The sequence below is a fragment of the Phascolarctos cinereus genome, unplaced genomic scaffold, assembly GCF_003287225.1.
Source record: "Phascolarctos cinereus isolate Bilbo 61053 unplaced genomic scaffold, phaCin_HiC Scaffold_4;HRSCAF=312, whole genome shotgun sequence".
Lineage (NCBI taxonomy): Eukaryota > Metazoa > Chordata > Mammalia > Diprotodontia > Phascolarctidae > Phascolarctos > Phascolarctos cinereus.
Window position 1 is genome coordinate 518,887,537 of NW_027555847.1, and position 14,524 is coordinate 518,902,060.

The following is a 14,524-nucleotide window of genomic DNA, read 5'->3' on the forward strand; positions in this document are numbered from 1 at the left end:
GCATCAAAAATCCCCTCTCAAATGGAGCTGATGGGGTATAGGCTCAAGGCAAGATCTTCACTCCTTTCACCAAAAAGAATCTGGCTGTCATTTGTCTTCGGCCCCCCCAGAAAGCCCTTAAACTTTTCTTGATCTCATGAGGTTCCTTAGCAACTCTCCTTATCTCCCTTTGAAAGTCCTTCTGATCTTATTCAGATGTTTTCCAAACTTCTTCCTTCCAGTCCCCTTCATTATCTACTCCCATTGTCTATTCAATCTCTTACTTTCCAATTGGAATTCTCCCTAAGTCACCTAGACCCTTTTTCCAGCCCCTCCTCTGGTCATCCAAAGTTCCTTTAGTGTATATAAGATCCACCCCGGCCTCCATTTAAAGCTGAGACTTTCTCATGCACGCTCATGCTTATGGGCACCATGAATGTTTAGATTCCTTAAGAGTCTGGCCTGTATGGTTTATCTCTAATAAACTTTTTCTCTAGCTGAAAGAAGATTTGGGTTGAATTCATTCAAACAGGGCCTGCGTGTCATGATCTCAAGGTCACAGCACCTCTAAACCTCTAGACCTCATCAGAGCCAGTAGTAGCAATAACCAAGTGTGGGGATGGGTAGGCGCAGCCCAGAACAATAACCTGCTGGATCTAGAACAGCAAAGAACTGACCCAACAGCCAAGATCTGTCCATTGGCTACACCAAATCCAGAAGTGAACTTGACAAGGACTCTTTAAAGGGATAAAAGGACTTACCCCATGGAGGGGGCAGGCAATGTTTTGCCACAACAACTTTAAGTTTGAGTTTACCCTCCCAGGGACTGATTAAGTGTGTAGAGAGGAGAGCGTGTCCTAGTTCAGGGAGATATTATTGTACTTTTGGTCCATTCTATACCTTTTCATTAAATATTCCTTTGAAAAAGTTAATAAGGGAGGTGTACCTAGCCATCTTCTGAGGACTCTACACATTGCTTGGAACATAGGAGGCACTTAATAAATGTTTATTAATTGATCATATCATATGGCTTTCCAGCTCAAGCTCCAGTGGCTCACAATTGCCTCCAGGATAAAACACATTTCTCTGTTTGACATTTGAAGCTTTTCACAACATGGCTCCATCCTGTCTTCCTAGGCTTATTCCACATTGCCTTCCTCCACACACTCAACATTTCAGCCAAATTTGCCTATTTGATATTCTCTGAACACAACATTCCATCTCCCATCTTTGTAAAAGTTACTCTTCATGCCCAGAATCTTTCCTCATCTCTGTCTCAAAGAACACCTTTTTCCTTAGGCTTAGTTCAAGAATCACCTCCTGTACAAGAAGCGCTGATTTCCCCTTCCTCCAATTGAGACTTCCCTACCCGCTAAAATTACCTTATATTTACTTTCTATATATTTTGTACTTCTCTGTCTCCAGTCCATTCCTGTTCCCCATAGAATGTAAATTCCTTAAAAACAGGCATGTTTTGTTTTTGTCTTTGCAGACCCAGGACCTAGCACAGAGCCTAGCATATAGTGCCATTAAATTTATTTTTAAAGAATAAATGTTCAGGGTCACACAATAACAGTAGAATTTCAACACAGATCTTCTGAGAGCAAATATATTATTTTTTCTTCACACTACATATACCACAGTACAACCCTGGTAGCTGAATTCTTGGGACAAAATAAATACAAACAGAAAAATATAGTGTATAGCATTTGAGCAAAATAGGATTCATCTGCTTATGAAAATATTTAGTTTCAAACTAAACACATATTAACATTGATGGAAGACAATAAACAGTCTTTGCTTTGAATAGCCACTGTTAGAAAAATCTGAAACAAAAAAATCTACTACAGTGAGTGAGTGAAGGAAAGCCTTTATTACACTTCTCAAGAGAGAAGTAGGCACAATACACTTTAGTAGCATGTGGGCACTGGTTCAGTGGTAGAATCAACTTTTAAACTGTTAGTAACATCCATACTCCACCCATCTGAGCCCCTATTGGTCTAGTTCATCTGAGTTATACACCCTTCCTGGACAGCCCATTATATGTTCTGTTAACTCTGCCCACTTCATGGATCCCAAGTTCAAAAATGGCGGCTATCTCTGCCCTTGGGGTGCATCAGTTCGGATTCAATAAGCTTATTAAGCAAGCGCAGTGGAGAAAAGCCTTTGTCTGGTTGAAGCCCTGTCCTTGAACCCAGCTAGTTGCAACTGGTTTAGCCTGTAGGGCTCTTTCTTAAGAACTAGTTGTTTATAGAAAAGTTTGGAGCACTTTCTGATTGGTTGAGGGACTATCCACAAGATTTTGGAATTTCTTACCTGCTGTGGAAGCCTAACCCCCTAAAATCTTTCTTACAGCCACCAACTAGAAATATTATGGAGTAAATGTTGAAAAAGATTTCTGTATTTCACAGAATGAAGCACTAACACTACTCAAAAACTGGCATGAGTTGCCATAACCAATCCACAAGCTGAAAAACATAGGCCTATATAGAATAGAAGAGAAACAAGTATGTTATTTTTATTCACTTAAGTACTTACCACCTTTAAGTTCAAAGAAATGCACCTCAACATGTCATTGGCATTTCAAACTCAACATATCTAAAACAAAACTCATCTTTCCTCATTTTCACCTATCTCTCCTCCCAATTTCTCCATCTGAGTTGAGTACTACTTTCTATTCACCCAAGTTTGCAATCTTGAAGCCGTCCTGACTTTTCATTCTCTTTCAATACCTGAAGTTGTCATGTCTTATCAATTCTGCCTCTATAATATTTCTTGTAACCATGCCCTTCTGTATACTTTCCACATATTAGTTCAATTCTTCACTACTTCTTGAAGAGACCAGTGGTCCCTAACTTTTAAAATCCTACATCCCCACCAATAAAAATGTTTTTAAGCATACAACTCTAATATATACATATTTTATATAATATATATGTACTAACACATTGTCAACATTAAAAAAAATCCACAAATTAGAAATTAAGGAGAAAATGATGAAATGAGTATCTTAAAAATAAATTTTAATTCCTCAATAGTACAAAACGTTTTTGCTTTCAAAGAACAATGTAACTGAATATGCTTTTATTATTTTAAAGCAGATTTTATTGATACTGTTGGTTTTATCTTACATCACTAAAATTTCTCCCAGTATTCCTCCTCCTAAAAGGAGTGAAAATGGAATAAGGGGAGAAAGGAACTAAGAAATACTTTTTTTTTGTGAGAGGCTATATTTTGGGAAAACAAATCCTTTGCAATTCAAAGATATTTGGGAAAAGGCTTGTATTCAGTGAGAAATTCAAATTATAGATTTTTTTAAAAATTGAAATTTTATAATTTCTTTGCTTCTTCTATTTGCTTTTTACATGAAGGATATAACTGTTGTGCTAATCTCTCTGTGGCTTTTTCCTTAGTCATAAAACAGGCCTACACTACATGATCTCTAAGGTCCTTTCTATTTTTGACTCTATTACAAAATTTGAAAGCAGCTACAGTCACCTGAAGTTTTTTTCTTTTCCAGGCTAAACTTCCTTAATTGTTTAAATTGATAATATGATATGATTTCTAAGCCCTTCACCATTCTGATTGCTTCTACTAAAGCTCTCCAGCTGAGCAATAATTTTTCTAAAATGTGGTGTCCAGAACTCAATACGGAGTAACACAAGTACCTAACATCACCACAAAAAAAAACTCCCCCAAAACTAGTTATATTTTAATAGAACATATTAATAATATTAACAGTTATTTCATAATCATCTGTCTATGTGGAATTAAATTATGGACTGGGAGAGCAAAGGTCAAAATTAATGACAAGTTAGAAGAAAGGATAAGGGTGAGAAGAAGATACAATTCCAACCTGACTTATTTAAACAAATTATCAACTCCAAAAAAGTAAAGTGTAAAAAAAAAACACTGAAAAAGATATTGAATCCACCATTTCTTTTATTTAAATTTCCCTTTTTATTATTTCATATTTATAATTTGTGTTCAATGTAAATCAATTCCATAGCATGAGGGTAGTTACGTGACTCAAAGTATAAAGATACAAGCACAATGTACAATAATCTCATAGACCAGAGTATAAAAGAACGTCCATTCCCCCACACAAAAGCTTGAAACATTTTGCACTGGAATGTTTCAGGGCTGGCTGCTACAGACATTAATATTCTTTGCTTGTCTATGAAGTCAGGATACTACAGTCACATTGGATACTAGAAAATCTAAGCAAAAGTATATGTGAACCAATAATTAAAAATTGAGGAAGTTGTAAAATATTTACTTTCCTGGATGAAGCTTGCTTTAGTCTAAGTACAAGGTTTTATTAAATAAAAATAGTGAATGAGTTTCAAATGTAGTTTTTTTTAATTTACAAAGTTTTAAAAGCATTTAAAGAAATAACATAAAATAGGACTTGTGAATTTCAAATGATATGATTAAATCCCCAGTCCTTACATTAAAAATACTCAATTTTTGTAAATATTTGGCATCTTTTTGTTTTGCCTCTTAAGTTTTAAGAATCTGACAAAAACCTTTAAAATGTACTATTATCAACTGAAAGTTAATCAAGATTTACAGAAATAAATCCAGTGTCTGACAGTTATTCAAGAGATCATGTATTTAAAATTCTTTGAAATCAAGAAGGTATATGACATATGACATTTGGCGGGATCTAACTGGAATGTGTCTCTATTCTTTGACTTGATTTCATTTAAGCCACATTTATTAATTAAGGTTTTACTTTGGAAAGGCACCAATACATCCTTGCTTTGGCACATGCCATACTTTATAAGATTTAAGTGCAATGTCAAATCCAAAGCCTCAGAGAAAATATTTCAGTTATGAGAACAACATTTTAAAAACTACCAAGATTATATATGATCATTAAGTTAGCACTGCTTAAATACATAAATTGATGTTTATGTTCTTTTTAACGTACATATAAATAGAAATATGAAAGCTTTTTATATTGTCTATCTAATCATTCATGGTCATGAAAAGTCAATAAACCAAAGTAATAATGGAGATTTTATCCCATACCCTGGGGTCCTTCTATTTTTGAGCAAGTCAAAAGTATTCTTGATTTCTGATACTGATTTTAACACTGGAGTCCAATATCATGTAATCCTGCTCAAGCCTTAAGAGCTTTTTTGTTTTTAATAAGTAAAATTTGGGATATGAGTCTATGACCTCTAGATTCAATTTATGTCCAAATTAAGTGGTGGAATAGAGTGAATTTGGTAAAGACGCCTTGACTCTTGCTTTAGGACTTGCAGATGCAGTTATATTAGTTAGGCAGAGTTAATGAAGCAAAACTATTTGGCTACCTGAGTTTCTTAAGAGTAGAGATGCAGAAAAAAAGGTGAGAGAAACAAGAAGCTGGCAACTGAGTATAGTTTCACTGGAGTGATAGGTTAAAGGGTCAGGGAGCTCTCTGGTCAGTGAAATCTCATTCTTCCCCTGCATTAAAGCAATAAAATCTTTTACTCTCCAGGGAAGGGAGAGCGATGGAGGGGTCTGGGTGCTGTTTGTATGCAGAATTAAAAGTCTTTAAATAAGCCTTGGGAGCTGTACCCTCCAAAAAGCCCACTAGGATATTTCAGCATATAAATGTAAATATGTAAATCACACTTCCATCATAATTTGGAAATGTACATCAAACAGATTACACTTCAATTACAGATTTAGTCTCTCTAGTTTGTAATACTATAAATTTCTGCAAATGGGGAAAAGATCCCCTTTCCTCCTTGTTCCCCCCCACATAACAGACATTTAATAAGTGAAAGTTTATTGACTAACTGAATGTTTACTGATGAACTGACTGAGAAGTATGTGCCTCTCAGATCTATTTGTCTAGCCTTAACCTCTTTCCTGACTTTTGATCTTGTTTCACCAATTGCCTATTGAACATCTCAGACTGGATGTCTTATAGACACCTTAAACTCCACATATTTAAAACAGATCTCATGTCTTTTCCCTCAAACACTCCCTTTTTCCCAATGTTCCTAGTACTTTTGATGGTACCACCTTTCTCCCAGTCTCCCAGGCTCTCAACCCAAGTATAGTCCTTGATTTTTCATTCTCTCTCCCCCTCCTCCAATCAGTTGCCAATCCCTGTCGATTCTACCTGCCTAACATCGCCAGCATACATCCCCTTCCCTACTCACACTTCCATTTGCTACAATCTTTCATTACCTCATATCTAGACTCCTGCAATATCTGCTGTTTGGTTCTCCTTCCTCAAGTCTCTCCCCATTCCAGTCCATCCTATGTTCAGTCACCAAAGTAATTTTCCTAAGGTGCTGGTCTGTTTGTGCGTCACTCCCCACCTTCTCTCCCTACCCCAACCCCCATTCAATAAATTCTAGTGCCTCCCTATTACCTCCAGGAATAAATATAACATTTTCTGTTTGCTTTTAAAGCCCTTCATAATCTGGCGCCTTCCTACTTTTCCTTGTTCCCCTCCCCTCCAAGCAGCCTATGATTGAGTGACACTGGCCTTCTTGATATAATTCACACAAGCCACTCCATCTCACGGCTCCACACATGTTTTCCCGGGGTCTTGGAATTCTGTCCCTCCTCATCTTGGTTTTCTGGCTTCCTTCCAGATACCACTCAAATGTTTCTTTGCAAGAGGCCTTTCCTAGTACCTATCTCTGCTAGTGCTTTCCTTTCTCAGATTATCTCCAATTTGCTGTGTGTGTGTGTGTGTGTGTGACGTGTCTGAGAGTGTATACATATATACCCACACATATACACATCTTGTTTGTACATAATTATTTACATGTTACCTCATCCTTTAGAGTGAGCTCCTAGAAAGGAGGGACTGTTTTTGTCCTTCTTAGTATCCTGTGTTTCACACAGTGCTTGGCACATAAGTGCTTTATAAATGCTTGATGAGTTTCCTGATCCCCTCAGGAAGTTGTAATTTGTCCTCCTACAGATTACATGGTATTTACTTTGTAGCTATTTTGCATATAGAAGCCTAAATGTCTTTTCCCTTCACAGAAAGTAAACTCCTTGAGGGCAGGCACTTTTACTGTCATCTTTGTATTCACAGAATTTAGGACTGTGTCTAGGCACAGTGAGGACTTAATAAATGCTTGGTGATTGATTGTTTCATTACTAGGTTAAATTTACCATAGATTTCATGTGGAGTAGGTCTCAAGACTGTAGTTTTATGATACCTTAAAATATTATTACCTCCAGTCATGTTATTTCCTGGACAGAAACAGGCACAAAAGAATGTTTGTTGTGTCTTCCCACACTTCAGAGTACTGACTTCGTGGTATGGTGATGCCATCCTCAGACTTGCCTGGTTATTTTTGGATAGGTATAGAAATATTTGGCTTATTGATTTTAATTATCTCAAAGGCTACAAAGTCTCCTTTGTTTTATACAAGACATACAACACTATAAATATATAAATGTTAGGACTAAGTTTCCTCTTCACTTCACTAGAAAGGCCAGACAGGATCACAGATTTAGAAATGGAAGGGATTTTAGAAGCCATCAAGCCAAACTATCTCATTTTAGTGAAAGGAAACTGAGGCACAGAAAGGTTAAGTAGATTGTCCAGGGTTATATAACTAGAAAGTATTGGAGGCAGCACTTGAATGCAGATCTTTGTCTCTCTAACTGTGAACAATTTGTTATGCCCTGACTAGATGCACCTTTTCCTTGGTTGGTTATTTACAGGAGACATCTAGCAGCAGAGGAAACACTGCTGCTAATTGCCAGCTAGCTCAATCCTAATGTATATCCAAATATTCCTACACTCTTCCTTCTTTTGGGACAACATAATTTTTTTCAACAGAGCAAGCACATTTGTCTTAAGAAAGAGTAGTTGTCCATGTCCATCAGAAGAGAACACAAAAGCATTCTCCACTGTTTTGTTGTTGTCGTTCACTCATATCAGTCGTGTCCAACTCTTCATCACCCCCTTTTAGGGCTTTCTTGGCAAAAATACTGCAGTACTTTGCCATTTCCTTCTCCAGATCATTTTACAGATGAGAAAACTGAGGCAAACAGGGTAAAGTGACTTGATCAGGGTCAAACTGCTAGTAAGTGTCTGAGGCCGGATCTAAACTCAGGTCTTCCTGACTCCAGGCCCAGCGATCTATCCACTGCGCCACCTAGCTGCCCATTCTCTACTGTAACAGAGAACATTGAAAGGTAGGAATCAACAAAAGACGACCAAAGCTTTGGATACAATAAGATCTTTCAAACATCCTAGTTATTATGTAGCACAGAGAAGTTCCTAGTCATTGTGTAACAGAGTAGATAGGAAACCTATTACATCAAAGAAATAAGGCATCATTTTAAATCGGACCAAATATGAATTTTCTAGCATTTTTCACATTAAGAAAGAAGACATAATGAATGTTAAATAAAACTCTTTCCCTAATTTTCAACCAATCCTTATCCATTGGCTCCCCCCATGCATCCATCCTTAAGAACAACTTCACTGGACCCCTTTCACTCTCTAAAGCCAACATCCTATAACTATTCTCTATTTCAATTACCAGACTCCTAGAAAAACAAAACAAAACAAAAAACCTGTTCCATTATGCAGTGTCTCCACTTTCTCACCTCCCACTCACTTTCTAAGCACGTTGAAAACAGGTCTTGGGTTCACACAGACAAACTGAAACCACTCTCTTCAATATCAACAATGACTTCTTCTCCACTAAATTTAAAGGCCTCTTCTCAGCCCTCGGTTCTATGCAGCATTTGACACTATCGACCACCCTCTTCTGGATGGTTTTTTTTCCCCAGAGTTTTTATGACACTCACTGCTTTCTCATGGTTCTCTTGTCTGTCAAACCAATCTTTTGCAGGATTATCTTCCATGTTCTAACTCCTTTGATCTATTTGGGGCACTCTCCTCTACTCTTTCCACATTCTTTCTCTTAGTAATCTTACCAGTTCTTATCGATTCAAATTTCCTATCTAAATAGATGAATCCCAAAGCAATATATCCAGTCCTCATCTCTCTCCTAACTACAGTTCCTTATCTGCAACTGCTTGCTGGACATCAACTTAGACATCCCATAGGAATCTCAAATTTAAAACATGTATGTGTAAAAACCCAAACCTAAATCCATCTCTCCTTCCTAGTTACTTCTTTTTTTTTTTTTAGTGAGGCAATTGGGGTTAAGTGTCTTGCCCAAGGTCACACAGCTAGTACATGTCAAGTGTTTGGTCTAAGGGCGGATTTGAACTCAGGTACTCCTGACTTCAGGGCCGGTGCTCTATCCACTGAACCACCTAGCTGCCCCCTTCCTAGTTACTTCTATAAAGGACCCCACTACTCTTTTAGTGAACCAGTTTTGAAACCTCAGAGTCACCCTCAACTCTTCGTTCTCTCTTCCATCTGTATCCAATTAGCAGTTAAGTCCTCCTTAATTTTACCTCCATAAATTTACCTCCAAATGCATACCAATTGCATCCATCCCCTTTTCTCCTCTCACAAAGCCATCAACCTGAGTTTAGGGCCCTCAGCACCTTGCACCTGGACAACGAGGCAGCAGCCTCCTAATTAGTCTTCCTGCATCTAATCTCTTCCTTCTTTTATCCATCTTCCACATGGTTGTCAAAGGAAGATTTGATTCATAAAGCACACATCCTTATTTTTTGCACTGCATCTTTCTCCATGCATTCATTCATGTCTTACTCCAGTCTAAAAAAGCTACAATGTTCCCCTGGTGCCTACGATAAAATGTAAACTGCTCTACTATGGCTCCAATTTATGTTCGAGGCAGATTACAGATTACTCTCCCTCACACTTATTTGCTATTCTCTGTGTACAACTTCCATCTCTTACCTCCATGAATTTGAACAAACTGCTGACCATTCTTCTAATGTTCCCCCTTTTCTTTCCAACTCTTGGAAATACTAAGTCTTTCCAGATGCCCACAATTGTTAGTTCACCCAGGAAACAAAAAAATGCGGAATAACTATGAAGTTATTTGACATGGGTTACAACCCATCCACGTACGGTAAAGGATTGACAGGATATTCTGCATCATTGCAGGAAACACCCAAATGGATGCACTCACAGAACCTTTTGAGTATATCCTGTATTTTACTTGTATGTGAACTTGCTGAATGCAAGATTCCCAAGCACTGGGACTAGCCTGCTTTTGTCTCTAATGTGTTCCCAGTGATTAGCATAGTGCCTAGCATCCAGCAGACACTCAATAAATGCTTGTCAACAGACTGATAGATAAAACAAAAAATATGGAAGTAAAACAGAATCTCCAGTCAGAAAGCAGTAGAACATGAAGAATATTAAAATAACTGGATAAAAGAAACTAAATTCACATTTACACCACATATTTTACCAAACACTGGATAGATGCAGTTCTTAGTAAAAAGTAGCAAACTAAATAAAAAAGACATGATCCATATGGTCATTTTCACATAACATATAGAGACAGAAAAAAAAACCATTAGATTTTATTATAAACCCTTGTTACTTACCATTACCTTCCTCAAAGTGTAGCGCTTGCAGCGAATGTCATCCATTAACATCTCATAAGGTGTGAGCTGATATTCAATTGGCAAAGGATTATACTGTCGCTCTTGAACCTTCTTCAGTTTTACACCATTCCGCAAATCCCTCATCACCTGTACCCAGAATCGAGCCTAAAGAGAAAAGGGAGAAAAAGCAACATATGCATATATGTCAATATTTTCTTCTGAAATGTCCAAGCCACATAAACTAAACAGATTCTTAGACTCCCAGAAGCCCACAAAAAGAAACGGTAAGAATTTAAAGTGAGGGAAGCTAATGTGTATGTGAAGTGTTAAGCCTGACCTCTCTCTTAAAAACCTGAGTTTAACTTATTTTCACAAGCTAATAGTAAATTTTTCATCTTTCCATCGCTAGTGGTAAATCACAATCTATTTTCCAAGTTAAATAATAGTGACAAATTGTACTCAAGAAAAGATAAGGGACAACAGAAAGGCCAAAATGCCATAAATGCGGAAATAAAAATTGAGGAAAACTTTCATTCTCATAAGAGGCAGTATGGTAATAGAAAGAAGAGTCAATTAGGAGTCAAAAACTTAGGTTTCAATCCCAACCATATAGTTAAGTGACAGAGCCAATACCAAAACCTAAGTCTTTTGACTTGTAATCAAAAGTTAAATTTGCATAGTACTCTACAATTTATAAAGTGATTTCACAAATTTCACAAAATTTAAAACAATATCACCAACAGATCATTTGACCTTTGCAACAATCCTGTGAGGTAGGCAGAACTCAAATATTATCCCATCCCCTTAACCCTATCCCCACCTATTTTTTTTCAGAAGAACAAGGAAACTGAGTCTGTTTCTTCTTCCTTAAACAAATGGGTTGGGGTGTGAGGGAGAACTGAGGAAGGTGAGATAATACCTGAATTCTGCCTTCCTCTCATGATTGTAAAGATTAAATGAGACATTTGTGAAATTCCATTTTAAGCTGCAAAAAGCACAATAATTTAAAGGATTATAGTTACTATACTACAACCTAAAGTGTGATAGTCTATATTCAAATAAAACTAAAATCAATGCAATATTTAACTGAAAAACTATAAGTTCACTGAAATGGCCAAAAAGATCACTTATCTAAATTTATTTAAATATAAATTCATATATATATAATATACGTATATATATACACATATTTTTTTTTCCTTTTTTGGTGAGGCAGTTGAGGTTAAGTGACTTGCACAGGGTCACACTTCTAGTAAGTGACAAGTGTCTGAGGCCAGATTTGAACTCAGGTCCTCCTGACTCCAAGGTTTGTGCTCTATCCACTGTGCCACCTAGCTGCCCCCATATATCCTTTCAAATCTTTTGTATACACGGACTTATCCTTTGAATACTTTTTTCAAGGAAGTTCTAAATGTTAATACTGTGATATATCAGTAATATTATTCTTTATAGTATGCTGAAATGTGTCACAGGTGTTGATAGTGATTGTAATAGTGTAAGTAAAGCCTGCTTTTAAAAAATGAGATAAATTAAAATTTAATTCACAAAATACATCTTTGCTTTAAAAAAGAATTCATACACACAATATTCTTTTAAGTAGTAAAGTCACACAGTATAACACAATTTACAAAAATTTAAACTCAACTCCTTTAGAAGTCCATTCAATTTAAGAATGCATTAATTGGGGCAGCTAGATGGCGAAATGGATAGAGTACCAACTGTGGAGTCAGGAGGACCTGAGTTCAAATCAGTCCTCAGATGCGTAACATTTACTAGCTGTGTGACTCTGGGCAATTCACTTAACCCCAACTGCCTCACAAAAAAAAATGCATTAATTATGAAAAGAGAAGTATAAGTGTTATTGTACTTTTTTGGGGAAAAGGAAACAGACTTGTTCCACTTGGCCCTAAAAGGCAGAAACAGGAGCAATGTGAAAAGGTATGTGCCCCTTAATGTAAGAAAAGACTCTTTAAGAATTAGAACTACCCAAAAGTGAATGGGCTACCTCAGAACACAGTGGGTTCCCTATCACCAAGGACTCTTGAGGCAAAGGATGGATGACCATTTGTCAGATATGTTGTGGAAATAATTTCTTATTCAGGTAGTTGTGGGACCAGATGGCCTCTGAGTTTACTTTCAACACTTCAATTTGTGATATTGTATTGGTCTTTTAATCTTTTATTATTCTAGGGAGTTTCTTGAACAAATATTTTAAAATACTTTAAAATTCCTTTGTCATTCAAGATGTTCTAATGCCTTTTTCATTTTTATTTCCTTTTCTTCTTCTATTCCATTTCCTTTTATTTTGCTATTCCCTCTAGTAATTAAATATTTAAAAGACTTCCAAAGAAAAGAAAACTGAAGTAAAATGCAGGGTTGTTTTGGAATACACTAATGCTTCTCTTATTAGTGGTCAGACCAGTTCTTAAATTATATTTAGGCACTTCTACCAGATCTATTAGAGTTCACATTTGTAATGGTGGGACTTCCACCCTGGGGCCCCATGGTCCTCATTGGTGATTGCCTCTTATGGACCACTATGTCAAGAAAGTCTTAGTTATCGTACTTCAGTTCACTCTCTCCTTTCAGGCTCTCTCCTCCACAGCCTCACTAATTGCTTAACACTTTCTTCCCATTGCTCCTTCTCCCTTAAAACACTTCCAATTCTGGAACCTGAACCATGATCAAATCAACTTTGTTATTATTTCTGGATGGGTTTTGTCAATCTAGTCCCCTATTATTTCACTCACTCTTTCCATAACTTTCCTGATCAAAGTGATTCTTCCTAGCTACCACTCTCCTATGGATGTTGTCTCCTATTAGAATCAAAGTTCCTTAAGAGCAGGAAATGTTTTGGCTTTTGTTTTTGTATCCTAAGGGCTTAGCATTGTTATTAGCATATAATAAATGATTAATAAATGATGTCTCATTCATTCATTAATCACTTGATGATGATGATAACAACAATAATAATGATATTAGCTAATATTTATATAGCACTTACTATGTATGAACCAGATATTGTGCTAAGTACTTTAAAATTATATCCCGTTTGATCCTCACAAAAACCTTGCAAGGTAGGTGCTATTACTATCCCTGTTTTACAGATGAGGCGATTGAGGCAAACAGAAGTTAAGTGATTTGCTCAGGGTCACACAGCTAGTAAATGTCTGAAGACACATTCGAACTTAGGTCTTCCTGACTCCAGGCCTGATGCTCTATCTACTGGACTACCCAGCTACCTATGATTATTACAAATTATTCTTTTATGAGGGCACTGGTTTGTGTGAGAGGAGATTAGGTAGTTTCTTTTGTTACATACTTGAAAGTAGCAGCTGCAATTCTTTAAATACACTCTTTCATTTCTTTTTACTAATTAATAAATGCTTTTCCATTCATTCATTCATTGGAAAGAACACTGGGTTTGGAATAGTAAGAACTAAATATTATCCTAGTTCTTCCACTTACTGGTTATGTGACCTTGAGAAAGCCATTTAAAACTTCGGAGCCTCCGCTTCTTCTCTTGTAAGATAATTAGGTTGGTGTAGGGTATCTCTAAGATCCCTCTAGATCTGATTCCTAGAGCCCTAGGAACCCATGACTAGGCTACTCACATAATTCTGAGTCCCTGGAATTACTATGTAATTAAAACAAAGATCACACGATCATAGGATTCAGAGATACAGGGATCTTAGAGATCATCCAATCTAACTCTCATTTTACAGATGAGGGAAGTAAGGACCAGAAAGGTTAAGTTAAGTAAATTGCCCAGGGTCACAAAGGAAATATGGGGCAAACCTCTGAGTCCCATCTTTTTTGAGGCAGCTAGGTGGTACAGTGTATAGAGAACCAGGCCTGAAGTCAGGAAAACTTGAGTTCATATTTGGCCTCAGATGTGAACTAGCTGCATGACTCTAGGCAAGTCACTTTGCCATTGTTTGCCTTGGTTTCTTCCTCCATAAAAAGGGGATAGTAACACCACCTATTTGTCAGGGTTGCTGTTAGGATCAAATGAGTTAATAATTGTAAAGCACTTAGCACAGTCATGGTTCATAGTAAGTGT

General features: G+C 36.8%; 1 protein-coding gene across 3 annotated transcripts in view; it reads right to left on the minus strand.

Annotated features, from left to right (window-relative positions):
• The window catches only part of SPIRE1 (spire type actin nucleation factor 1), a 236,947-nt gene that overhangs the window by 49,530 nt on the left and 172,893 nt on the right, over positions 1-14,524 (minus strand). For all 3 annotated transcript variants that reach the window (XM_020985573.2, XM_020985571.2, XM_020985572.2), the window contains exon 6: positions 10,462-10,626. In XM_020985573.2, coding sequence (XP_020841232.1) covers positions 10,462-10,626 — 165 coding nt within the window. The remainder of the gene's footprint in view (positions 1-10,461; positions 10,627-14,524) is intronic.